General features: G+C 44.2%; 1 protein-coding gene across 1 annotated transcript in view; it reads left to right on the top strand.

Annotated features, from left to right (window-relative positions):
* Nucleotides 1-12,026: 12,026 nt before the first annotated feature.
* LOC147899546 (uncharacterized) overlaps nt 12,027-27,906 on the top strand; it is a 55,636-nt gene continuing 39,756 nt past the window's right edge. Inside the window, exons 1-3 of the mRNA XM_087378272.1 lie at nt 12,027-12,171; nt 20,702-20,763; nt 22,066-22,137. Coding sequence (XP_087234398.1) covers nt 12,114-12,171; nt 20,702-20,763; nt 22,066-22,137 — 192 coding nt within the window. The 5' untranslated portion in view covers nt 12,027-12,113. The remainder of the gene's footprint in view (nt 12,172-20,701; nt 20,764-22,065; nt 22,138-27,906) is intronic.

Raw genomic sequence — 27,906 nt, forward strand, 5'->3', positions numbered from 1 at the left:
TAGGATCAAAAGAAAATCATAGAACTAATCCACACTTTCCAAGCAGAGGTTGCCATCTTCAATGCTGACTTACAAGAACACACTCAAAGCTTCTTTGGGATTGATAATTCCATACCCTTTGAAGTCCCTGCTGAGATCACTGAGTTTCTTAATTAGGTACCCTCCACAAAGGTAAAAAAAGGAACCTGACTCACCTTGTGAAGCCCAGGCAAATGACACTGATAACTCTGGAGATTTAGAGAGTTTCAATTACTCGGATTACTTCAATGATGACAATACAGATGACATTGACTCATGTGGCTCTCTCTTTTGATTTTGCTGCTACTTTTTATGTTTTACTCAGAAATGTTTTGATGAAACTCTCCCCATGGGGCTAGTTGTTCTTTACCAAAGAACATGTAAATACTTATGATGATGATGATATCCTAATATAGCAAAAACTTTGAATGCGAAGGCAGCAAATCCGAAGACCATGAGAGGGCCAAACATGGCGAAATTGGGCTACATCGGCTAGTGACTCTAACAACAACGCGCACTCATGCTACAAGCTCATCAAACAGCCAGGTGACACTCCAATGCCACAAAGCCCGCATGCCACACCTCTCCAGTGTGCCAGCCATCCAGGTTGCTCCTTCCCCTTTAGCTCGCCATGGTAGGAATGGCCGCCCATCCTCCTTGCCGATTGATTGGATTTCTAGTGAAGAGGCCTAGTTCTTAATAAGATTCTTCTCTTGAATTGAGAAAGAAGAGGTTGAACTGGCTTCTTTCGAAACTACCTCCTCCACTTTGCTCAATCTCTGATTTCTCCAATGGAGAGCTTTCTGACATTGCTTGTCTCTTCCCTTGCCTTGGCAGCCCTCTTAGTGGCATGAGAGAAAGTGAAATCCATCGCAGAAGGCTTCTGGTTTGTGACCTCCTCACCAGAAGTGGAACCATTCATTTCAAGACTAGAGACAGCCTCTTCACATGAATCCACGAAAGTCGTTTGACAAAAGCGCGTGAGCCTGAGAGTCACATCTGGATCCATAGAGCTACTCTCCAATTGAGGGTCACAAAATGTGAACACCGAGCTCCCCTGCCATCTGCTTCTATGACTCCAGTGCTCATGCTACTAAGCTTGTCAAAGTCGCCAAAGCTTGATATAACCCCTATTCCTTTTGGTCACTTGCTCATTAAATCTCCCCCCGACAACCCCCCCTCCCCCCCAAACCCCTCTTTCAATTTCTCTCCCTAGTATTTCCCTCTTTTCACCCACTCTCCATTCATTTCCCTTGCATTTCCCTTATTTCCCCTTTATTGTCTTACTCTATTTATTTTTTCTTAATGAAATTTATTTTACTTTTTTCATTATTTTCCTTAAATTTTTATTTCTATTTTTTCTTACTCTCTTAATTTTCTCCTTACCCCCCCTTTTTTATTTTCTTATCCCTCATTAAACTCTCTCCCCCTAGTTCGCCCTCCTTCTACCTAATTTTTCAATTTATTCACAAAATTTTTTGCCCTAATCGTTTCCCTCTTATTTAGTTTTCCCTTTTTTACCCCTAACCTAACCTCTCATAACTACACTAGCCTCCCCAAACTCCTCCTAAACCACCCCCCTGCCCCTACGAATTTACCTTACTTTTTTGTGAATTTTTGTTTAAATCCTATATTTTTTAATCCTTTACTTTTTCAACTATTTAATCCTTTTAACTATTTACACTAGCTTTCCATTAATTCCCCCCTGTTTTTAGTTCCAATTTATTTCTTTAAAAATGACCTTCATTATTAAACAAATCCCCCCAAACCCCACATGTCTCGCCGCATTCTGTGCCTCGATGAGCGCTTTGCGCCTCCTTGTGCGTAATCCACCGCCTCTAGCTCCTCGAGCTTCCCACCTCTCCAAAAATCGTCATCACCCCGACTCTCCCATCCCCAACTGTACCTCGCCTGCCTATAAAAGAAGCCTCTCTCATGAGTACTTCTCCTACCCACAACTAAGTACACCTACAAATCTTCCTTCCCCCCTTTTAGTCACACTTACCCTATCCTGCGGTTACTTCCACTACCACACTGTTCGTGCCTTACCGTGCCTGCACGACCCTCAATACAATTGATTGCATGCCTCCTTACTTGTACACTGTTTGACTTATACTGCTACGGTGACCAGTTCCCTTTAACACTTACATCGTGGACTCACAAGTCCCCTAAACCTTTGTCCTTTAATTTCTTTTATTAATTAAACAACCCCCCCCTCCCCCCCTCTTTCCCTTTTTTCAATCCCCTAACGTTTTTTTCCTATGAAAGGCCTGCTTCTCTCAAAGATCTCCCTCTCCCTCCCTCCGTCCCTCTGTCCCTCCGTCCCTCCCTCTCTCTCTCTCTCTCCCCCCCCTCCTTTTTTCCTATCCCCCTTCACTCTCCCCCTTACTTCCCCTCACCTTCACTGTCTCTCTTTCCAAAAAACATGTTTCTCTACTACAACCCCCCCCCCCCTCCTCTCTCTCTCCCCTTTTTTTCCTTTATTCTATCATTCTTTCCCTTGTCCATATTTAAAAATTTATTCCCTTTTTCTCCACTTGTCTATAAATCCCTTACAATAGATTACCCTCCTAAATTAGCTTTTCTTTCACACTATAATTTTTACATCAAGCATGTTAAATGTATGGCAAAGCTTCGATTTTATTGTGACCCCAATAACAAGGGAGGGGTGTTTATGACACCTGTCTTCCCAACCAAAGTTAAGCTAGTTCTTATCATGTTTGCTTGTTGGATGGTGATAGGTAGGCAGACTTCCCTCTTCGATAAAAGTGATGCTTTCCAGGACTTATCCAAGCTCAACTTCTATACAGTCTCCACAAGGTCATTTCTATAAAAGGGGCCATTGCTAGTCTCCTTTATAAACAGGGATTCACCAACTTGTACAAACTTTTATGTTAATGCAATTAGTCCTATTTCATTGTCTAGCTTTGCTCTTTTGTCTTTTGACTATGCAAAGGGGTGTTGTAAAATCTTACACACACACACACACACACATGAAAAAATCACTAAGATATCTATTGCACACACCACAACAAATGCCACAAAGAAGAGCCAAGATGAGCTCGATAAACCAATTGATTCCCTAATACCATAATGGAATAAGATCTTATAGTGGAGCAACAAACAATGAAAACAATGTGTGTAAGTGGTGCTACACTCTCAAAGTGAGAGGTGCTATAAATGCTAACTGAGAGACAAAAGAGGGTTGTGTTATCACACTGTCCCTCTATCACATTGTCCCACTGTGTGGCGCTACCCATTTCCCCTTTATTGACATTGCTTTCAAAGCATTCAATTGTTTGATGACAATGTGAAGTTGCCCAATTAGAGAGCAATCTTAGGAGGCGTGCTCTTTGGAGAATGTTTGTGAGAGGAGTGTTTGGAGCACTAGTTACTTCTGAGGTTGAAGCCTATGCTATTTGGGACATATCTGAGGAAGCTAAGGATTTATCCTTTTGGGGCATCTCCCTCATGTTATCCCCTAAGCGTATCACCATCTTGCTACATAGCTCAAACGATGTGGGATTCATAGCAAACTAAACAAAAAGATTTTAGATGTACAGCTTCATCCATACATTCAAGAGCCCATGCAATACTAAGAATCTTTATAGATGCAAAGGCCCCCAAAACTAAGCAACCGTGAAAAAATAGACATAGACAACTCCTACAAATGTGAATTCCTTGACATTTTAAATTTGAGGTGGCTAATTGGTTGGTTGCTATTTGGAAATTAGTTTTGATCAAATTTTTTTAGGTAGGGGTCATCTCGTCTAAGGGGACCCTTCTCTCTCTTACACTATTTAATGATCTTTTGCTCTTTTTGAGGATGATGTCCCCCCATGAAAACAAATCTTGGACCTGCATGAATGCCAAGGGTCCACAACAATGGTTTCAACTTTAATCCAAATGGAGTGAAAGAGTTCTAAGTGATCCAATTTATAAGTTGTGATAGGTATGCTGAGTTGTAGTGATCAAAGCATTGTGGAATAATCTAGTTTTCTTAAGGGGCGCTAGGGATGGGATTAGCTTTTCTCAAGTTAAGGAGGATAGCACTCTGATTTTGGAAGAAGCTAGATTTTCAAGTGGCTTATAAGAGCCTTATTATAGTGTAATAGTTTTATGTGTTTAGTGATGGTTAGCTAGTAGATTTTGGTGTTTGCCACCCAATAATATTTGGGTATGCATATACTACTTATTTTTCATCTTTACCTCTAAAAAATGAACTCAGAAGGATGCTTAGCACAAATTAAAAAAACTATGGACTCAGCTTTGGAACTTGGGAATGCTAATCAAATGTTAGTTCAATGCTATAATTGATTCCTAGAAAGAAGCCCTTTCTCCAAGAAATGTTTTCCAAGTTAAAGCATACATGCCAAGCCTTGCACATATTGGAAGCTATTAATGAGGATGGAAAGGCTTTGCACTTGCACAAAACCTCGGCCACAAATGTTTTTTTAATGTTAAGGAAGTCGACCTCATGCAAATTTCAAACAAAAAAGTACTTGTCTTTTTGAAATGATATCATTGCCTTCAAAGATGATGCCATATTTTCCACAATAGATCGCTTAAAATAAGGTTATACTTAATAAATTTGAAGTCCAGTAAACAGATATAAACTTGGCAAAAAGATAAAAATCATGGAATCAATGTAAAGTGAAGCACCTATAACCATGACAAAATCACAAAAAGTATAAACTTTATACAGTGAGACATGTATACACAACCCTGAAGTGAAAAGGAAGCACTTAACAATAGCCTCAATGACACATGAGATTATAGCTACTTATGAGCTTTGCAAGACTATAGCATGTAACTCCTCAAAAGGAAAGGACCCAGGTCTTGCTTCATCTTTAGATAATAACTCCTTTACAACAAACGTATTGAATCTTTTTATGAACATTATTGTATTGTATAAAAATAGTTCACTTGAGATCAATATTGTCCATAATCGCAAAGAAATTTTAACATAATATAGCCACTTATCTTTCCAAAGTACTATTATTATCTTAAAAAATGATGCCATAGTTGCCATAAGAGGTATACCTCAATAGAAATGAGTTCATAGAGTGAAGTAAATAGCATATAACCATGACAACCCCACAAAAATCATGAACACACTTGTGACTCCAAAGTGCTCTCATCATACACAAAAATGCATTATTCTCTTTTCTTGTCTTGTAAAGGTAAGTCATACAAGGGATTGCTGACCATATCAATCAAGATAAACTCTACATAACATCGGAGATTCTAGAAAAACATGAACATTCAATTGCCTCACATCGTACCAACACTAACAATGGAAACAGAATTGTAATGTGTACATGTACAAAATGAATACTTAAGATTTACTAGGGTGTACAGAGTGAGGGTTAATATAATTCATACATATCAATGGATATAAGTTGTAAAGATCAAGACCTCATTGGTCTAAAGGATTCGTCATGCAAGACTCATTCTCTATCCAAATTCTCATTCACCACTTCTCCATGCATACTAAACTTTGCTCTTTTTGATCAGGGTGAGGCTAACAAGGGCTGCACAATGTCATTAATAATGACTAGGCTTTTAGTGGAAGAGTTGTGCCACACCCCATCTCAAATGCAAAAAGAAAATACATGTTGGATTGTCATTAGCTAGCAAGACACTAGGTTACCTATTACCCTTAAAGTGTGGTTAGACAATGTACATATAGTTTATTACTAGCCACATGTAAATATATGTAATTCATTATCGCTCACATTGTAAGGGACATGATCAAACAATTGTGTTTCTCGTCATATCGGTATGGGATTGTAAAGATGTTGAGGAATTTGACAAATACAATGCTTGGACTTGTACCAAATTCAAATGAGCAATGAATTGATGTAGTATAGTAATTTTTGTCAGTACTTGATAAGAACAACAATATTTTAGAGGTCCTTCATAAAATTTTGATTCATGGTTGGTATTGTGGGTGCTTCCATTGTAGTATTGATGCTGCTAGTGTGACTAGTATTATTGCAATTGGACACATTTTTATGGCTATGTGTTTTGATGTTTGTATATCATGTAATTGGACACAATTTGATGGCTATGTGTTTTGATGTTTGTATATCATGTAAATATGTTATGATTAATTGGTATGATAACTCATCAACTGATTGTTACTAACACAATTGATGACTCTAGTGCAGATGATGAATGAAGAATGGAGGCGATGAAGATGTTACCAATTGATGTGTTGATCAAGTGGAGTGTGCATTGGCCAATATTTTTAAAGAGTCTGAGGGTACTTATTGAGGTGTTGCATGGAATAACTTGACCATGTGCCACATTTTTGCATTTGTATTATAATTCTAAGCCCTGGGCAAAAAGAATGATGAAGGCATAAAAGCCTTTAATTATTTTATGCTCGTGGAGACTCTCTCTCATTGTGGTCAAGGAAGTTGTCTAGACATACTATTATTGGTTCTTTGATTTTTGCTCGAACAACTATAAATACTCTATATGGGAGGCCAAATCCACCATCTAGAGGGGGAAGATTGTAGCCAATGTTGGAAGACAACAAACCCATAGCGATGGAGGTGGCGTGCAGTTTTTTGTAAAGACATTGACAAGTAAGACAATCATGATTCATGTTGGTAATCACATTGTAGGATGAGATCTGGTAGGTAGCCTCATCTAATTTTCTATAAGGCTAGACATGTGTATGCTATAGGATTCTTGAGTCAATTTATGCATTTTGCCCAACAACCACACATTGAATGTAGCCAAGAGGATTCTTAGATATGGCTTGCATTATGTGAGCTATAGTGACTTCAAGCTTTATGGGTTTACAGGCTCGGATGAGAACACTGAAAGTGTGTATGCTTAAGCTTTCCAAAGACTAGGGTCCTTGGTAGTACATGATCACCTCCTTTCTAGAACCTTCATCCAAAGTTCCTTGTTTTTTTTTTAAATAACATGCTAGCTTTTATTAAAGAGAAAGGAAAAAAGATTACAAAATTATGGCCGCTATCATGGGCACATTGCCCGCAACCTATGCCATAAGGCAAAATCACAACTCAAAAACTGACCCTATAGGTCATTAAACAACTCATTGAGACGCATACCCACCAACAACAAGTCATGCTTACTCAAGAAGCTACCAACATCAACCAAAAAGCTCTTAGTGAGACCGATCAGGACACTTTCTCTGTAAGCTCGTCCAACCACATTTTGAAACAAAACATCATTCCTTAGAGTATTGCAAGCAAACTGACAACGTAGATGGAAGCCCCTCCATGTCGCCCAACACTACTAATTTTTAGTTCATGGTGGTAATTGAGAAATCCCCCATCATAACGGTTTTTCTAACAGCTCCAGCTCCCTTACACTAAACTCTTCTAGGGATAGTACAACCCCATGTCAGATGCATCCTATCCTCCAAACATAATAGACATTACGGATTAATCAACAACCATCTAGGCATACGGCCCATAAGAGGGAGCCATTTATGCATTACCTTCTAGGCTAGGACCCCACCTTATCGAGCAAGCAACCCTTCCAAATGTTACACAACATCATTTTTCACCATTTTCTACTTCCAGTTACTATTCAACTTGGGAATGAGTGACTGGTTAGCTATCAATTTTTTGTATATAGACCTCACAATAACTTTTATGAGTCTGATAGAGCCCAAGTGCCACCGGTTCACCTTCAAGTTTGCCGATGAGATACAGTTTGATGGCCAACCATTAGGCATATTTCTCAGTACACCATTCAATTTCTCTATTCCACAAGGCATAATTGTATCTTACGAACTCAATAGACCTCCACCGCCAGCTCTCCTAGAATCCTAAAGGTGAATCCGTTGTCTTACCCCCTTCCTATGTAGAGATCTTGTAGCAAGTAATATCAATCCACGCACAGGCCTTACCTTGAGATGTGACAAAAAAACTCTACTAGAGGCCATCCTGCAAACTTGTATCTCCTGGTGTGTCCTCTCCATCTCATAAATGAGCCACAGGCTTTCCATGCATCCACAAGCCTTGTCACCAAATCAAAGCACGAAATCTTGAAGGGGAACCATGAACACAATCTTTCATACCATGTTAGCTCCTTCCAAACCCGGACCCCTCTAGCCATCAGGCCTAAGAACCTTGTCAAACTCGAGTTGATCTAGTGCTTCCCACATCTCTTTCCCCATCAACATACTCTCCAACCCTAGTCTTTGAATCATAGATACAATACGAGAAATGTTGCTCAGGATCTCATTCACAAAAAGTATCCAATCGGGGTTCACTTCATCAGGGTCTCCCACAATACTAGAAAGCTCCTTCCTAAAGACTTTTGCAACATGCCAAAACTCTATCATTACATTGCCGCATGCATATCTTCCACACAGTTTATGGCCTCCACCAAGTGTTTGAACTTTACAGCTTGAAAGAAAATTTTTGAGGGACACTCCCCCAAGGACAACCATAGTAGCCTACTCTGCACATAGGCGGTGTTTTCCACCTCCTCCTCTTGGAGCATGTCGACTAGGAGTATTGCAACATAGGGTCCTCAGGGCTCATCATCAAGGTCTCTCTTAGGCTAGACCTGCATTCCACTACCTAAATATTCATCTTCTTTTTATCCTTCTTGCATTTCAGCTACCACCCTTGGGCCACCTTCATTACAGCCCTGATAGCTTTATCCTAGCGAATGTTGGGGTCAAGATTAGAATCTGCCTCCTCCCTCCAAACTTTAGCGATGGCTTCCACCCCATCGGAACTTGATCTGACAACCCTACCTCTAGAGACAACTTGCCTCCCATGGGGGCAAACAACCACCAACACTCCTCAAAGAAAGTAAAATCTATCTATTCTACTGGCTCTAAGCTCCTATCCTCTCCGTTTGTTATTCCGCGAGCATCCATTTACACCTTCAGGATCCAAGTCCACAACATATCAACCCTTTATCAAAACACAAGTCATTCCCCCATGCTTGTAGCTCTCGACCTGACAAACCCCTATATAGCATAACCTATCCTCATTCAACACAGTCATGTTCCAATCCCCTGCTAGAATCCACTTAGGTCCTACAATTAGCTTGTTTAGGTCTCTCCAACACTCAGCTCGCACAGGGGACTCATTCAGGCATAGACACACATAATATTTAACGAGAAGGTTGCTATAGAAACTGAGATAGCTATAAATTGGCTGCCAGGATCTCGAAAGAACTCTTTGCCCCCTTTGTCAAGATAGCTACCCACCCCGTCCCCTCGGAGGTGAATTAACAAAAACATCAAAGCTCATTTGATTAAATGCAAGCCTCCTAACAGTCGCTATACATCCCTTTTGTTTGACTTTGTCACGAACCGACTTGTGTCCTGTCTGGGCTTGCATGCCTGGATCCACAAATAATTGTCCTCTAGGATCCTTGACTAGACATTGCATATCTCCTTTTCGAGAGTTAGGGTAATGGGGCCAGTCTTGTGCACCCCTATTTTTTCCATAGTATAAGGGGTTGTGTGTATGGTTTTTTTGATCTTTTTCAAAATGTAAGAGCATTGCATGAATAGAAATAGAGAAAGGATATATATTTTCAAAGAAAAATGAGATTTTTTTTTAACTTGGTGGAAAACCTACATACCCAATACTAAAGGCATTGGTGGGCTAGTATTGTGCTACATTTAGACTGCATCTTTATTGGGTCTTTCCATGGAGAAAATACGGTACGATGCTGACATTTTAAAGGCACCTGCCTCTTTAATAGCCCCTTTAGGCAAGACGATTGGGAACTTGCTCGAATAGGCGTAGGCATCTCAAACTTCCGCCTGAGAAGACTTATCATCTTCACCTTCCCTTTGCATGGTGGGTTTCTACTTGTTTCCATTTGACGGCATCCAAGACTCCATTAGCCTGGTCATTTCAAGCCAATTTAATATTCTCCTCATGCAACGGGTAGTTTCGTGCATAGTGTCTCGTTTGCTTGCAAACATAACATGCATCCGAGAAAGGTCCAAACCTGACCCTCTGAGTGACCACCACATCTTCTGAGAGATGAACATCACATCCAAACCTGACTCTCTGAGTGAGTGACCACCACATCTTCTGAGAGATGAACATCGACGAAACCGAGTGTATTCTAGCTATGGTCCTAAAGGATCCACACCCTTTTTGTTCCAAACACCTTTCTCGCCAAAGGAGGAACCACTAGGATTCTGCCCAAAGAGTTAGCCACCAGATCCAGTGACATGTCCATCCAAGTCAGCATGCAGTAAAAATCGATCCACACTGGACACTCCTTTGAACATGATCTCGTCAATGCTAAATAACAGACTCCAGGGAATCAATAAGACAACATCACCCATGAAGACGAAGGATTTTCTAAGAATATCATTGCAGATCCCTTTTAGAACACATCGCAAAAGGAAGAAACATTTGCCCATAAACCGAGCTTCATACCTCTCAGCAACTCATGAAGCTCCCCAAAAGACAGAACCCTGCCAGTGAAGAAGAGATACACTCTGCTGTTTGCCAGTTTCTCCACTTCCAACTTGATTGCATTGAAGTACAAGAAACATGCAGTGTTATGCTTGACTCTATTCTCCCAAAGAGCTCTTTTAGTTGGTTCAGCCTCCCTCCACACAAACTAGGTCCCAGGCCACCGCTTTGGACAGGGGAGAAAATCTCCCCATAAGTTTGCATGACACCGTTTCCACATATGAGGTAGGCAATCTTTGGACTCCCCCCCCCATTCTTCCCTTCCCCACACAACCCCCCCACTCAAGACATGTTGCATGTCTCGGATCACCCCCTTTCATGCTAGTACTCTTGGAAAGAGGCTAACGAACAACCTCCCCCATCAGAACGCCCTCGGGAGCAACACAGACCTTGTCGTTGCTTCAAGGAGCCATTACTACTCTCTCAGAAGGAAGGTCTCGACTCTTGGCCATGCAAGCAATTACTAGCACAATGCACATAAATCGAAGCTCCAGCCTCTCACTGAGACTCCTTTAAGTTCTTTGGAATTACGACCATATAGGGCAATTAACAACTCCTGTTTAGGTGGAAGTATTATTTCTTCTATCACAACAAATGTCATTACTGTTTCCCAGTTTGTGGGTGTGTATGTGTGTGTGTGTGTGTGTGAGAGAGAGAGAGAGAGAGAGAGAGAGAGAGAGAGAGAGAGAAAGGGAATATTTGAAAAAGGTAAAAAAACATGTGAACCTAAATCAAGTGCTAAATTAGTTTCCAAATTTGACCCTGGGAGGCTAGGGTGACCTTTTGAGAGAGGGCATGTCCCCTCATGTCTTTGCATTGCTTGATTGAAAATGTGAGCCATTACAATTTATTTTAGGCTTAAAGGGTCTTTCATTGGCAACTCTTTGAATAAGAATCAAACACCTAGGCCTTGTTGGACATTTTCTTTGACTTAGGGTCCGTTTGATGTGTGGCCCGTGCTGATCGTACCACTGTCATTGATAGTAGCTGACTCCCTAGGGATCTTGGACAAGCCATGCCATTAAAATCTGCCTTGATCAAATGTGTGCAAAGTAGAGGGTTGCTTCCCATATGTAATTCTTACTTAACACCTAGGCCATGGCTCAACATTTTCTTTTGCGAAAAAAGATTGACTCAAGATCGTCGAATTGAGGGAGGTGATTTTTTGTGTGTGTGGAAGTCACCCACTCACGGTCCGATCGAGAGGCACACTACCCTAGACCTATGCCATCATGGTGGGTAGGTGGGTGCCTTACTGTCTGAGCTGCCTTTTTTTTTGGTTGGACGTTAACCGCCAAGACCTATGGCATCACGGTGGGACTGGAACTAGGCCATAACTTTACCGTCCAAGCTGCCTTTTTTTAGGAAGTCACCCACTCATTGCCCCGAAGACCTACGGCATGACGGACGGACTTGAACGAGGGCAGGCGCTCCGGTACCGAGTGAGATGCCCTTGCATGCACCTCAAGGGAGGTGACGTGTAACCAATGAAAGTCTGCCACATGAGCATTGCGCCCTATATGAGAGCTGACGTGGGATCTTAAAAACTGCCTTTGATGAAACGTATAATAGATTGTTCCCCTGCTCTTCGTTGCCAAATTGCCTCACCGTCTTCACCAAAAAGCTCGCAGCTATCGCCTGGCTATGGCGACCCAGACTGGGATCGCCACCTCCAAAGTCATCATCCTCGTCCTTGGTGCCGGTAGCCTCTCATTCCCCTCCTTCTCTCCCTTTTCCTCCATGGAAATCGATAACCTTCCAAAATTTTGCATTCTTGCTGTCAAATTTTGTGCCTCTCCATCTCATCGTCCCATCTCTGCGTTTTCTTTCCATCGATGTGCCCCTTATTATGTGTTCTTCCTCCAACGTTTGTTCTTCGCTGTCTAAATTTGCAAATGCCGGAAAAGGTAGTGTGATCACATCGTCACAGTCCTTGTTGTGCAAAAGATAGCTACGCAACTGAGGACTAGGGATTGTGAGCTCTACCTCTCAATCCCTCGGTGGAAGCCGTGGTGTCTTGATTCAAATTCTAATCTTTTCACGTCCTTGATTACCGCATTTGTTGGCTAGCTGGCGTATCCGAATGCCCTCATATGTATTTATTCCTTGCCTAATTCAAATTTTGCGCACTCACAATTCTAGATTTTCCCGCTGTCGCTATCGAATCCAGTAATGCTGTCTGTAATCGCCTCCTTCAACCATCCCATCCGCCTGATAACCTTGACAATCGGAACTCATAACTGTGTTCCACGGCACTACGAGCATACTCCTCGATAACAATTAATTTTTCTTACAGCCTCAGTTGAGTCCCGAGATAATTATGAAAGAGTGCTTTTTTTTCAAAGACAGAATCATAGTGTTTTGGTTACAGTGTTCATGTCCTCAGGGTTTCAACTCTAGAATGTTAACTTTTGAGGACCAGAAGTGTGGTGTATGATTTTGTTTTCAACTCACGCAACTTCAAGCAGGTGAGGGCATCTTTGGGCCAGCTGGCCTTATTTCTATTCTTGATATGCCAAAATTTGGGTGAGCGGCAACCCATGATTCACGTAAACTTTGATTGAAATGTCCCTTGGGAATTGAAATCAGCTGCTGTTTTTCTTTTAAACCTATGTTTTTCTCTTGTGACTAGAGACGATGTCAGGTTTTAAAGATGACCATTTTATGGCAACTTTTGTCAGGTTTAAATGCATTTCGTTTTACCCTATGGTGCCCACAGCTCGGAAATCTCCCCTGCTGTCTATTGTGAAGTGACTCATGCTCCACAGCTCTCTGCAAGGAGATTCGCTCATTAGGCATACCTTGTCTTCAAGGATGAGGGCTACATTATCTTTTTCTCTACCTGAGAGATTGTATGACTAGGATGCCGACAGTACTTAAGCCATGTCTCAGCAAAAAGTAAATTTTGGCAAAGATGACCAACTGGGAAAATACATATCAATGTATCTTTGTACACTGTCATGTGTCACACAGTTTTGAAGAGCCTCCATATGCTAGACATAGAGAAGTTCTGGCTACTTTTGCAGCATTGGATGGGGGCCAGGATACCTATGCCTCAGAATGTTAAGTATGATAAAAGAATGCCCAAACGATGACTTTTATCTCTACCAAGGTCCAACCAGAATAGGTCTGGGAGGATGTCATCTTCGGGGTTCAAAGACAAATTTGATCCAGGCATGGTTGTGTTCAGCTCACTTCATTCCCTGTTGAAGACAACTAAAGGCACCGAAAGTAGAGCCATTGTCTTTCAGGCACATTCTGAAGCATCATAGAATAACAAAGGTACTCATATCTGATAGAGATTGTAAACTCACCAGTATTTTTTGCATGCATTGTTTGAGAATCTAGATACATCGAGTTTCTCAACATCGTATCATTGACAAACTGATGATCAGCAATAGTTTGAAGATCCATGCACAGGACCTGCAGACCATGCATGCAAAATATGTCCCTATCAAGGAGTTTGCCTATACCAACATTTGTTAATTCATCTGTTGGCAAGACACATTTGAGACTCGATAGGAGATACTCTTTCATTTCCATATAGATAAGATCTGTAGGTTGTAAACATTGTGAGGCAACTTATGCCAATGTTAAAGCTTTTATTCACTGTTCAGATGTCCCAATTGAAAAACCTAGGTTGAAAACCGCTACCTCAAGCTATCCATGTGGGTCCTTTCAAGGTTTCTAAGGTAGTCCATGAATTTAGAGGATGAGTTTGGGCATGTTCCTGGATTCATTTAAATATATGCAGTCAATGATTGAGCTCTTAGTTCGGAGCTTCACCACACTTAAGGTTCATAATGTTTTCCACGTTGGCTTGCACAAACCTTTATAGGGTCTTTGCTCCTAAGGTCAAATATGGAAGATTGAGGTGATAAGATCATCCTGCCTTCAAAGCATATATTATTTAAAAGGATGACAAGGAAAGATGAAGAAGTGGTACTTGTTGAAGTTTAGAGGGCTTGCCACAAATGCGCTCAAATCTGTAATTCCAGATGTAAGTGTTGTTCTACTTCCTCCATGTGTTGTTTAAGGAATTGATCAGATCATTGTTCTCCTTTGTGAAAAGGGGGATCTTGTGAAAGGTATTGTTAGGTTTCCACCCAAATTCGTTAAAGGAGTTAAAAAGCTTGCCACCCTTCTAGGTATGTGACCTTCCTCCCACAGAGTTACCCTAGTCATAATCAAGTCACAAGCTTGATTGTCAAGGCAAAACTCTCTTTTGATACACCTCCACTCCTTCCACCTAAGGTTTGTAGAGGTCCTCCCCAATGGGGAAGGGGAAAGCCAAGGGGAAAAGCCAGGTGGGTAAAAAAAAACCCAGAGGTGGGCTGAGGCAAACCAGATCTAGAAATTTGAGTTGTATCTCAAATTCATATGTGAAGGAATTCTTTTGTGAACAAATGCAAAGAAGAGTAAAGAAGAAAACCTGTTGTAGAAGGCAAACAAGAAAAGGCCTGTTAAGTTTGACATTTCATCGAGTTTCAAACTTTCAATGCTTATCTCACCTATTTCTCCCTCTCTCTAGTCTCTCAGAGCCTCAAAAAGTCAAATATGATATGTGTGCACCCACACCCATACCCACACCCACACCCACACACTCACACAAATAAAATAAAAAATAAAATGTGTGTGTACACACACACACACACACACACACATATAGTGTGAGAAGTGCAGCGGAAATGAACGGGAGAGAGAGAGAAATAGCACGCCTCACACACACACTACATTGAGAAGGAGAGAAAGGAGGGAGAGGCACAGGAGAACTGCAAGTGATCTCTGGAGAAAACCCTGCTACATCTGGGGGAAAACCTCGGAACAAATGGGCTGCTCGAGAGCTCAACCAGACAGCTCAACAACCACAAGAGATGGAGGCACAAAGAGTGGATGGACTGCTCCACTACCCTAGGACTGCTCAATTGTTAGAAATCGACCACAACAGAGAGTACGCGCAGCGGAAGACTGATAGAATAGCCCAGGAGCTCACACAGTGTGGTGTGGGTTGTGGAATCACAAACTTCTTAAACTTATGTGCATAGCATAGGTGTGCAAACTCATCAATAGACAATGAACCAGCCAGATATAGAAGACACCAAAATAATATATTTCTGTCCAAACCTATGGACACAATACAAAAGAGATAGATCCAGAGTCCCACCAATGGTGTGGTCCTCTGATCTTACCACAAGGTCCTGCTGTTATCTGCTGGCTATCTCTAGACTTGAGCCCGCGTGCTCCACCTCGAGTGTAAGTAGACTTCCCGTCCAAAGATCTTCTCCACCTTGCTGTCTGGAAACCAGCCTAGGTGGGCTGCCACTCAAGCTCAGTCTGCAGCTCCTTCAGGGCCACCTTCACCTCTTGTGGATAGGCCCAAGGCTAGCCTTCTTGCTGCTCCTCTCTGCTGTCAGAGGGCTGCTCCAGATGATGAGTAATGGGGGCCCAAGTGCGCCCTTTTATAGGCCCAAAGGGCCCTGAGATCCCCTCTGGCCGACTTGGTTGGCTGGCCCAACCCTAACCAGCCGACCTGTTGGTCGGCCTGTTTGGCTGGCTCCATTTCCTATATAAGGTCCTTCCCTGGCCCCTTTTGTGCTGCTGCCAGAGACCCTATTGCAGGCCGGCCATGCTGCACCATCATTCAGGGCCTGTTTACAGGCCATGTGCCTGCCCACTACCCTGCTGTACGATCTCGCCATCAAGGTGCCTCCTACCCGGAGCATCCCCGCCATATTGTTGCTCTTCAGTCACCTCTTTGCCAGGCCATATCCAAAGCTTGATGCCCCTGCCATCTCTCCTGCACACAGTAGCTATGTGATGCAGCCTTGGCTCTCCAGGTATATGTCCAAGTGCTGCCCACATGACAGCCTTGATGCTGTCCATGTGACAGCTCCTTATCCTCTTTTTCTGTGAGGTACTGCCCATGTGGCAGCCCCCTCTCCATGTTCTTTCCTCTGGGCATGCTGCCCCCTTGGCATCCAAACAGATGCTCATGTGGCAGCTCTTGCCCTAGGTCTCCCTCCCCCATGCTCTCCTCATATGGGGGCTTATAGATGGGGAGGTGACCTTTCCAACATCAACGAGGCTGGCTATGCTGCTCCACAAGGCACTGGACAGCAGCGGCTATACTGCTCCAAGAAATGATGCAAAGAGGGCTGAGGGGGGGGCCTATATAAAGTGCCCCAGCCCCTCCCTACTCGGGTAGGGCAGGCTGGCCGACCAGCAAGGTATCTGACCCCACAGACCAGCATGGCTGACTCAAGACGGGAGTGGGCCGACCCACCGCTGCCCTATAAAAGGGCCTGGTAGCAGCCTTACAGGGGGCTGCTCAGGGCCGACCCCCTAGGCACCTCCATAGCCGACAGCCCCGCCTCCACACAGCCCTAGATAAGGGCTCAAGGTCAGCCCTAAGGGAGAGCCTCTCCTCCTGCCCCTCCACACTGATCAGGCTGCCACTGTCTGCAGCGCTACAACAAACACTTAGTGACCAGCACACCCTAGACTATCCTCTCGGGAAGGGGGCGGGCACACCCACAACACAAGCCCTCACTCTCTACGCTACCCTCACTCACTGGGCAGGCACACCCACAAACAAGGCCCTCTCTTTCTAGGTTACATCAGGAGATGTTGACCTTTAACACCCCCTCTCAGCTCTTGGATGGAACAGAGATGCCAGGGAGTTGGGTATGCCGCTAGAACAACTGGAGGAATCCATGTTGTGATACTCCACCGCTTAAGACCGCCTCAAGTATTGTCGAAGAAGCCCCCTCGTGGCTCGAACCGCCTGAGCACGATCATTGGAAACTTGGAATTGTTGCTCCCAGGCCACAGGTGCTAGGTACACTCCTTTGGTCTGGTAATGGTGTACTGGGTCAACTGGTACAACGATCCAATTGTTGGTACTGGCACATGACTCCAATAGAGGATCCTGCAACAATAATCCAATGGATAGTGCCTCTGGTGCAAGGTCTGCTTCCTTGCATGGGCACCCGTATCGCAGAGCTAGATAGCCCCCTCTGAAGTCCAAACTGGTACACTGTTGCCAAATCGATGAACTTCAGTGCTCCAATGGTAACGGGCATATAATAGCTCACAAGGATCAATTAACTGTGTCTAGGTTTCTGCTGTTGGCAATCTACTGACCCATCCAGATCTCCAACAGCATCATACAATAGCTGCAGCAAAACACTAGGAGACCCCCTCTGGATTTGCCAGGTCATAACGTCCAAATGAAAATACGAACTGGTAATATGCTGCCACCCGAGTCAGTGGGAACAACTCCTCATGGCTCAAGGTCTGCTTGCAAGCGTGCCTCAATAAATGACTCCCTGCTCGGTGCACCCTGATTGGTAGGTCCAGCTGCCACAAACAAGCAAGCAATCCTGATCTGGAAAGCTTGCTGGCAGCTCTTGTCAAGTGCTACTAAAAGGTTGGAGTATATGTGGTCGCAGCGGTCACAGTATTGGCGACCTGGTTACCGGATCCGTTGGAGACATTGACGTCAATAATGACCTTTTTGGCCACATTGGTTACACGTACGGGATGCCTGGAGAGCTTCTCGTTCCTCAGCTATCAATTGCTTTCTGCCTTTCTGATTAGCTGTCAAAGCCTCAGGATGACTGTCGTAAGTATGATTGACGAAGCGCTCCTCATGGTCAAGCACCATGGGGACCAATTCCTCCCAGGTCAACTCATTCACCCTACCACTGGTGATCAAGGATGAATAGAAGGCCCCATATTGAGAGGATAACTGGGACATAAGAGTTATGGCCATGTCCTCCGATGAAATCTGCTTCCCCGCCTGGAGGATCCCTTGCTGAAGTTCCTGTAACTTGTTGATGTAGTCCCGCATCGATGAAACTTCTTGGGATCCAACAACCGCATCTGGACCTCTAGTGAGACACTCTTCATGGGAGAGGTGTGGTTATACATGGATGCCAAATGCTCCCATATACTTTTGGCCACGGTCATGTGCTTCACGTGATTAATCACTTGAGGAGTACAGCTAAGAAATATAAATGATCTTACTCTTGCATTGACACGGTCCCAAAGCTGAGACAGCTTCTCAGCCTCCTTCTGCTCCAGGATGCCAGGGTCTTTCGCAAGGAGATCTGGTTGGGCTACACCTATCAAGATGAAATCTGCCAAATCATATGACTGTAACACAGACTCCGTCAGACGCTGTATTTGAGCCCATCCAAGTGCCGGTCAACCGGGAACGTGGGCAACACTAGAATTCTAGTCTTGTTCTCTACCATCTCGATCAAAGTCGCCATGTCTTAGTGAAGCGGACGTTGAACTGAAAGAGAAGGTGGATGGGATAGAAGGGAACTGAGGATTGAAGAAAGGAGAAGGCTGAAGAAGAGGATGAAGGGGCTCACAGAGAGAGAGAGAGAGAGAGAGAGAGAGAGAGAGAGAGAGAGAGAGAGAGAGAGAGAGAGAGAGAGAGAGAGCACGCCTCTCACACACACCAGATTGAGAAGGAGAGAAAGGAGAGAGGCACAGGATAACTGCAAGTGATCTTTGGAGAAAAGCCTGCTACAAGAGAAAAGAAAGCGACTTCCATGCAAATTGTCTGATAGAGAATTCTGGAAGCAACTCTTTGCTGTCCGGAGTTGGCAACTTGGCACGCAACACCAGACCAACTGGCCCTGGATGAAAGCGAATCAATTTGGACGTTCTTGGCAGGCATGTGAGTCAATCTGGTTGCTCCTGGTTGAAGGCGAATTCACCTTGCAGCTCCCTGATTGAAGGCGATGCAGTTCTAGAGGCTCCTGGCAGTAGGTGATTCCTTCTGGAGGCTCCCTAGCTGTAGGCAATTCAGTTTTGGAGGCTCCTGGCAATAAGCAAATCAGTTTTTGCAGCTTCTGGCAGCCCTGGCAGCTCTTATACAGGCCACGGACTGCTCTGGTAGTCAAAAATCAGCAAGGTGATTTGTGAGAATAAGCTTGGAGCACTTTCCCAGCCTGTGAGTTGCCTCTCCCTGTCTTTCTGTGGTCCAGAAACCTGCCTCTAAGCAAATTTCGACTTGCTTGCTTCCAACGCCAGCTTGCCAAATGTGGCTCATGGAGCTATTTTTAGCAGTGGTGTTTTTACCCCCTTCTTGCCCTTTAGCTCCTTGCCTAGGCCATGGAATTAGTACACTGGATTAGCCCTTTTTGACAATTCTAACCAAATGAGAGGCGAGAGGTATTCACAGGTCTAGAAACTCATGTCCCTGTGACACGAGACCTAGATTATCCTGGCTTCTTGTCATATAATGAAATCTTTTGATACTTGTAACTGGCTGTCCCTTTTTTTGGGACTGTTCTTTGTAATATAATGACAACCGCATTTCACCCAAAAAAAAAGTATGTACATACATACATACATGCATGCATGCATGAGTACATAGTGAAACATTTCAAAGGTTCTCTTCAAATGTTTCACATCGAAATGTTTCAGAAACCTATAAAGCGATTTGAAGAGTGGCATGTAAGGTTGGGGTACCATGTTTTGACTGTCCTAAGTACTGGTGATGTAAAACTTTTTATCTCTGCAGTGTCTTGTACAGTGGCTGCCCATCTTTGTGCATTCGTGTAGGGTCAAGTTTCATGCAAGTTGCATCTCGTCCAGAATATGTAGCACGGAGGGGGATTTTTGTTTTGTCCATGAGCATTGGTGATATAAATCTTTGTGTTTCAAAGCTATGTTGTACAGAGATCGCCTCAATATTGTCTTGGGAGCCATGTAGTACGTCTGATTCAGTGCTCTGCAAATAGCCAAATGGCAGATTTTTTCTGTGTTTACAGGCATGTATTTTCATGCTAAGTCCATTCAATTCTGTGTTTTCATACTAAGTCCATTCAATTCTGTGTTTTCATACTAAGTCCATTCAATTCGTTGTCACACTTGAAGTTTGATGAGTCATAAAGGCTGTAGGATACGGTAGAGGGATGCTCATCAGGTGTCTCTATAATGTTTGGCTCATCATGGTTCCTTAGGCACTTTTTTTCAAAGTGCCCTTTAATTGAAAAGAAAATCTTTAGTATGAATTGGTTGAAGGGTATTGTGAAAGTATCTTCTTGCTCTCGTATTCTATAAGAGGTAATGATTTGAAATTCTATGAGTCATCCTTTGAGCTACTTTAATTTGCTTGAATTGTTTGAGCTTTTGAATTTTGGTACAAAAGATTCTAGTAAGATCATTTATTTCATGTAAAAAAGCACAGGCCTAAGTTGTTGTTTGTTCAGGTGTAACTGGACACGTGGTCTTGGGAAAGGCTCGCTTGTCGGATTTAATTGCAAATATACAGGTGCACTTGGCGTAGTCTCTCATTCTTCTATTTTGGTATTGGATGAGAATAAAGAAGTAAAGGAAATGGACTCTACTTTCGGGACATAACATACTTTTGATTTTTGACTTACTTTAAGAACACATTTAAGAGTAAACTGGGTTTTTTGCAATGTGAATTCCTTTTTCTGATATATATCCTTTGGCTCTTGAGCGCCTGGGGTTCTGTGCGTTTGAGGATAGATCTTGTTCGCTTTGTTCAGTTGATGACAAACACGGGGAGAATCTTGGTAATCTTGAAGGATAAATTTGTATGTTTCAACAATGGCCAGGAGCTATGAGGGTGTTTGTGTTGCTAAAAGGGCTGAATGCTTAGTTGTTGGATGAACACAATGCCTTGACTTTAAAAGGACTCCCACCATTTTCCCTGGGTTGCGCCAGATTTGCTATACCTTAAAGGATATCGATTATGTTGACTTAAAGATCTATATCTCTTTTGTGACATCGAGTATAGGTGCTAAGTCTCCTACTGGAGCCTTGCCTAAGATCCGTAGACATTGAGTATAGGTCATACTGGAGCCTCATCTGGGCTGTGATTATGTTGAGCAACAGCAAATGTTCACAGAAATTCAGTACAAAAGCCATTATATATGCATGCTCATGTGTGTGGGTATTTGCATGTAGAGATGCCAAAGCTATGCATGATTGAGTTACTGGTTTTCAAGTTGAGGTGAAAAAATTCCATGTCTGATTTATGTCTACATGACGCGTTTGGGCATGGACATGTTCTCATTGAGATCATCAAAATGGGTGCTCATATTTTTCTTTCAAAACAGCTTTGCTTATCCGTGCCTGTTTCAGACAGTTATAGATACGATTCTTCGTTTCCTGAGAGAGATCTTGATTGTTGAGGGATCTCTAAGATCAATTATTTTGTTTTGCTACTTCAAACCGTTTCCTTGAAAAACTAGTTTGTTGATATGCAGTATCCCAAGCGCATCGTACTAGGCTTTGTTGACAAGGCATTGTGGTTGCTTCTTTTACTGTTTTCAATATAATGGCAGAGCATTACATATTGACTTCGATGTCCATAAACTTCTTGATGTAGTTTTTGTATTGGCGTGTCTAGAGGTTTGGCCTTTTCTGTTAAGAAAGGCTTTAAAATTGCGTGTTTTTTGTAATATTTGTAAATCATGAGAATATAGTTGGATTTAGCTTTTTGTATACCATGATCAATGACTTGCTATAATGAATATTTTTTAGTCTCCTCAAATCATTCTCTTCTTCGAACTGTGAAAGCTGATTTATGGTATTGAACTCACAGGAAGCTCTATCTAAAGGTGACAAAGGCAACGCTGGTGGCGAAAGCTCTGAGAGTGCTGCCATACAAGCTCAGGTATGGGCTCTTCCTCCAATGCCTATACACCTTTTGTTTGTAGTGATGGCAGCTATTCTTTCAGAAATTGTACTATCTTTTAAGTTCTGGGATACACCTGGCTCTGCAAACAAAGAGGATGCTAAATTGCCATGAATTACAACAAGGGAGTTCAGACTCATTCTTACAGTTCCTGAGTTTGTTTTGAAAACTTGGCACAACTTACTTTTTGAAACTTACGAGCCTTTGACTTATCGAATAAATGACCTGAGACTCTGACTGAAATCAGTTGTGGCAAGTTGCAAAAAAAGAAATGAAATGTGAATATAGAGGACTGGTGAGAGGCACAGGCAGAGTTGCTATTCTACCTCAGCATAGACTTGCATCAATTATGAGGATGCCAGACCTCCTTTGTTCCGCTGCATTTGTTCTCTGGCGAACTCTTTGTTAGAAATTACCCAACAGAGGGTACGCACAGCGGAAGACTGATAGTAATGCCCAGGAGCTCACGTAGTGTGCGTGTGGGGTGTGGAATCACAAACTTCTTAACTTAAGTGCATAAAATAGATGTGCAGACTCATGAATAGACAATGAACCAGCCAGATAGAGAAACCACCAAAATAATATATTTCCGTCCAAAACTATGGACACAATACAAAAGAGAGAGATCCAGAGTCCCACCAATGGTGTGGTCCTCTGATCTTACCACAAGGTACTTCTCCTATCTGCTGGCTATCTCTAGCCCGCGTGCTCCTTGTCATATACACCTCCTGGATGTAGGCCCTACAGGTACTGATCTGCTGCTCCAGTCTGCTGAGGTTCTGCTGCTCCAGATGATGATCACAACACCTTGCTGCCCTAGAAGACAGCCAAGGTTCACAGCCTCTAGGGAACTCAGTCTGCAGCTCACCTTCCACTCTCCTTCACCCCCAGTGTGAGGCCCAAGGGAGTGGCTTCTGGCTGCTCCTGTCTGCTCCTGCTCTGGCTGAATGTTGGATGTGAATGAGGCCCAGGGCCTCTCCTTTTATAGGGCTCAAGGCCCCTTTCAAATGGACCGACCAGCCAGCCCTAACTGGGCCGACTGGACCAACCTGGTTGGCTGGCCCAACCGACCTGGTTGGCTCAGCCCAACCAACCCCACCAGGGCCCTTTGCTGGCCCCTTCCAGTGCAGGGTCCAGCCCTTTTCCAGGCCCTTCTGCAGGTCGCAATCCTGCCCACAAGGCACGCCTCTGCTCCTGCTATGCTGCGCCATGTGCCAGCTCTGCTTGCAGGTCGTGTCCCTGCCTGTAGACACCCGCCATGCTGCTGTATAGGGGCCGTACCTGTCCGTACAGGTCCTGGCCTGTCCCGCCACCTTTTGTGCCTCTGCCAGGCTCTTGTGCTGCCCCGCCACCTGCTGTACACTGCCCTGCAGCAGTCCGTACTGATCCGTACAGTGGTGCCATGTCCAGGTATGCCTTGGGTAGTGCTGCCCCACATGACAACCTTGCTGCTGTCCATGTGGCAGCCATCTCTTCTCTGTTGGCTGTGAGGTGCTGCCCATGTGGCAGTCCCCTCCCTTTTATTTCCTCTAGGCATGCTGCCCACATGGCATCCAAACAGATGCCCATGTGGCAACTCTTGCCCTAGGTCTCCCTCCCCCATGCTCTCCTCATTTGGGGGCTTACAGATGGGGAGGTGACCATTCCAACACTCTTGCTATAGGATCTTCATTGTCATGTGCGCGGATCGGTATCTGACGTGTACTAGGTACACAGAACTAGCTCAGGTTAGCCTGGGGAGGCTTAGAGCTAGGCAGGCTTGATTCTCGGGTTGAGTGGCAAGGGTACGAACTATTTATAGGTCTTCGCTATTTTTGGCGCCGGGGCCCGAGTCTATAAAAGAGGCCCAGGGGGTTCAGTTCTCAGTGTGCAGTTGGGAGCAAGTCTCGTTCCCAGGTGCTAGGTCTGATCCTGGATTGTGTCGCGGACGCGCGCCTGCATCTTAGCGTAGCCCAAGGCCCAGTGGCAGATCCAGGGCTTCACAGCGCCACCTGGTGGTATGGGACACCAAGCTGGTTGGGATCTGATTGGGAGTTCGTGCCAGTAGCTCAGCTCGTGGCTCGGGGGGACATCTTCTGATTCGGGATCACATCCCGTAGATGTCACGGTTGGGTGGTGAGCAGCCTGCTCAGTTCTGATGTTGTGTATGGTTATTTGCAGATCAGGGGTTTCAGGAGTGCTGGGATGTGTCAGTTGGTATCAGAGCCAACTCCTGAGGTAGGAACTTCTGATACGAGAAATTTGACGGATTTCTCTTCCAGGTATGCCCTGAAATTCGAGATTTCTTGCTGCGTGTTTTGCTGTTTACCTGGAGAAGGAGGGGTGAAGAGATATCTGGAAAAGGCAGGAAGAAGGAGAGACCTGATTACGAAATTACTGAAGAGTCTACGTGAGAGAGGGAGTGAAATACTAGCTAGGAGAGAGTGGAAGAGAGGCGAAACAGGGCTGATAAGTAGGCGATGGAATCGAGATGCTGGTCAGGGCTGCGCAGAGGTAAGTGCCGTTGGTAGGAGAGGCTGAGGAGTTGCGCCATCTGTTGGTGCAGAAAGCGGCCCAGGCAGGGGTTGCGTCAACCTGAGCAGGGGCGGTCGATGGCATCTAGGGGTGGCTGAGGTGCGAAAAAGCACCACCTTCCAAGCTTGGAAGGTGGCGCAGGAAAAAGCATCGACCCTCCAAGATTGGAGGGTGTGCATGCTAATTTTAGCCCCAAGCCCCAATTTTGGGAGGCCAGCTTTTCTGGAAAGCGTGGCTGGGCTTTTCTAGGAAGCACAGCCTCCAGAATAGCTGGGCTATCTTCTATAAAGACTGGCGAGACCTCAAGTCCAGCCATAGCCTCAAGCCTGACAGCGCAAGAGCAGCCTGCCCTTACCAGAATTCCGCCATCTAGTTACGGCTGCAACAGCAGCAGCCCTGCCACCTGCCTCTGCCTGCGATCTGCCTCCACGAAACGGCTGCAACAGTAGCAGCTGTTCCGTACTATACGGCCTGCAGCGGACCTGCAACAGGACCTCATCCCCTACGCGCGCTGATCGTTGGTGCACGATATCTTCTGGTTCCAGTCGGCTTCTCTGATTTCGCCATATCTTGGAGGGACGGTTTCTTTCCTCTACTCTTCTCCTTCCAGTTTCGATTCTCCCAGCTATTTCTCTCAGCCTGTAATCGAGTTAGTATTCAGCCATGTCTGATGCTCCGAATCCCGAGTTCACTATGGGAGAGCAGGAATTAGATTACACTCCAGTAGGAGAGGATGATCAGGGTCTCTATGACGACCTGATCACCAAGAAAGCCTTCAGTGAGTTCACGACTGCTCTAGATGGTAAATTTGAGCAGGTCAACGCTAATCAGTCGGGGTTGACACAGCAACTCCAAGGGATACAAGCTACCTTGACTCTTCTGGCTAGCACGGTTCAGGCACTCACGCATGTGGATGCCATGGCCTCCGTGCTAGGCCCGAATATCACTCCGGATCCCTTTCCAGGTGACCAGAAATCAAGAACAAAGGAGGTGGTTGACACTTGGCTGCACAAGTGGCAAGTTCACTTCCAATTTCACCCCTATCCAGACGAGAAAAAGATTCAGCTAGCAGCAGGGTTTATGTCAGGTAAAGCCTTGCTTCGGTGGAAAGAACTCCAGCCTAAGCCTGACACTTGGACAGAATTTGAGGGTATCTTCAGGAAGGAGTTCCTGAAGAAGGAAGATGACTACGATATCGTCGGCAAGCTCAAAGCCCTCGATATGTCAAAATTGAACTTAACTTTTGAAGTCTATCTTCAGAGATTTAGGGATCTGCAAACCAGGGCCACCAAAATGGATCCTGTAACCTTGTTAGGTTTTTTCGTGGATGGTTTGCCAGACTCCTATAAGTTACAGATTAAGAATAACAAGTGCACAACATTGCAGGAGGCCATGACATATGCGCGCATATATGATGATACCATGGCCGGAACCAAGGCAACCACAGTTACCGAGACTAGCGGAAAGAACAAACGCAAGTTCTTTCAGCATGCGACTGGTATTGGGGAGACGAAGTCTACGGACAACGCCTCCAGGAAAAGCTTAACTCCTGCGAAGAATGGTAAGGCCCGATTCCTTCGCACTCTCAGGCTCAAGAAAGAGGGCCGGTGTTTTTATTGCGAGGAGCGGGGCCACACGAAGAATGAGTGTCCTAAGCGGAAGAACCAGAGATTGGTGCTAGGACCGAAGCTCCAGGCAGGTCCGCGTACCGCAGCCAAGGGAGCCAACCAGGTTACAATGACAGGTATTTCAGTAAATGTCATTACCTGCCCCCTTTCTTGCAATTGTACCTTTAATACTTCGTTGTTTGGTTCCCATGATCTTTTCCGAGTTTATGGAGAAGTTAGGGACCAACGGGTTCACATTCTCTTTGATCCGGGCAGCTCTCACAATTTTGTTAATTACAAATTTGTGCAGAAGATGGGGCTGTCCACAGTACCTAGCGACCACACCTACGAGGTGCAGCTACCAGCCGGGAAGCAGTTTTGGGATCGCAAGGTTGAAGCGCTTCCCATCCGGATTCAAGCCTACACGGGAGCTCTCACATGTTATGTTATGCATTTAGAGCATGTAGACTTGCTGATCGGGATAGAGTGGTTTAAAACCCACAATATCCAGATCGGATGGACGGAGCATACCCTTTCTTTTGAAGACAAAGGCACCCAATTTTGTATTCAGTGTGATAAGATTATCCCTTCTCAGGGGCCTATTGTATCTGCGATGCAGCTTCGGAATATATTGAACACTTCTCATTATGATGTCTATCAGTGTGTTTTGATTCCACTTTCTTCATTTATTGTTTCGGTAATTAACAAAAATGAATTAAGTGTGTTTGAACACCGAGAATTGAGAACGTTGTTAGATAATTTTAAGGACGTATTCCCAGCTCAACTGCCGGAAGGGTTACCTCCAGAAAGGGCAGTAGATCATCGCATAGACTTAGTCCCAGGGGCTCAACCTATCAGTGTACCACCGTATAGGATGAGCCAGGTAGAGGAGGATGAGTTAGCTATCCAGCTTCAGGATTACCTGAATATGGGCTATATCCGCCCAAGTAAATCTCCTTGGGGTGCACCTGTCCTCTTGAGAAAGAAGAAGGATTCTTCCTGGAGGATGTGTATAGATTATAAACGACTTAATAAAGTTACAATTAAGAATCGCTATCCTTTACCTCGTTCTGATGATTTGATAGACCGTTTGGCCGGAGCGAAGTATTTCACTAAGATTGATTTGCGTACGGGTTATCACCAAATCCGTATCTATGCTAAACACATAGATAGGACCGCATTCCGGACTAGGTATGGTCATCACGAGTTCCTCGTATTACCTTTTGGTTTGACCAATGCTCCTGCTACTTTTCAGCAGATGATGAACGATTTGTTCAGGGATTATCTGGGCAAATTTGTTGTCGTGTTCTTAGATGATATCTTGGTATATAGTAAAACGCTTGAGGATCATATAGGACACCTTCGGGTTGTCTTACTTGTTCTAAGACAGCATAAGCTTTATGCCAAGATGAGTAAATGTGACTTCTTTATGAAGGAGATCATTTACTTAGGACACAAGATTTCTTCTGAAGGTATTAGCATTGATCTGGATCGTATCCAGAAGGTTTTAGAATGGCCTATCCCTCAGACTGTGAAACAACTTCGCTCTTTCCTAGGATTTACGGTATTTCTTCGGAAGTCAGTCCGTGATTACTCCCAAATCACGGTACCCTTGACCAACATATTG

Source organism: Dipteris shenzhenensis, chromosome 8 (assembly GCF_047967505.1).
Source record: "Dipteris shenzhenensis isolate YYH24624 ecotype China chromosome 8, Dip_SZ_1.0, whole genome shotgun sequence".
Taxonomy (NCBI): domain Eukaryota; kingdom Viridiplantae; phylum Streptophyta; class Polypodiopsida; order Gleicheniales; family Dipteridaceae; genus Dipteris; species Dipteris shenzhenensis.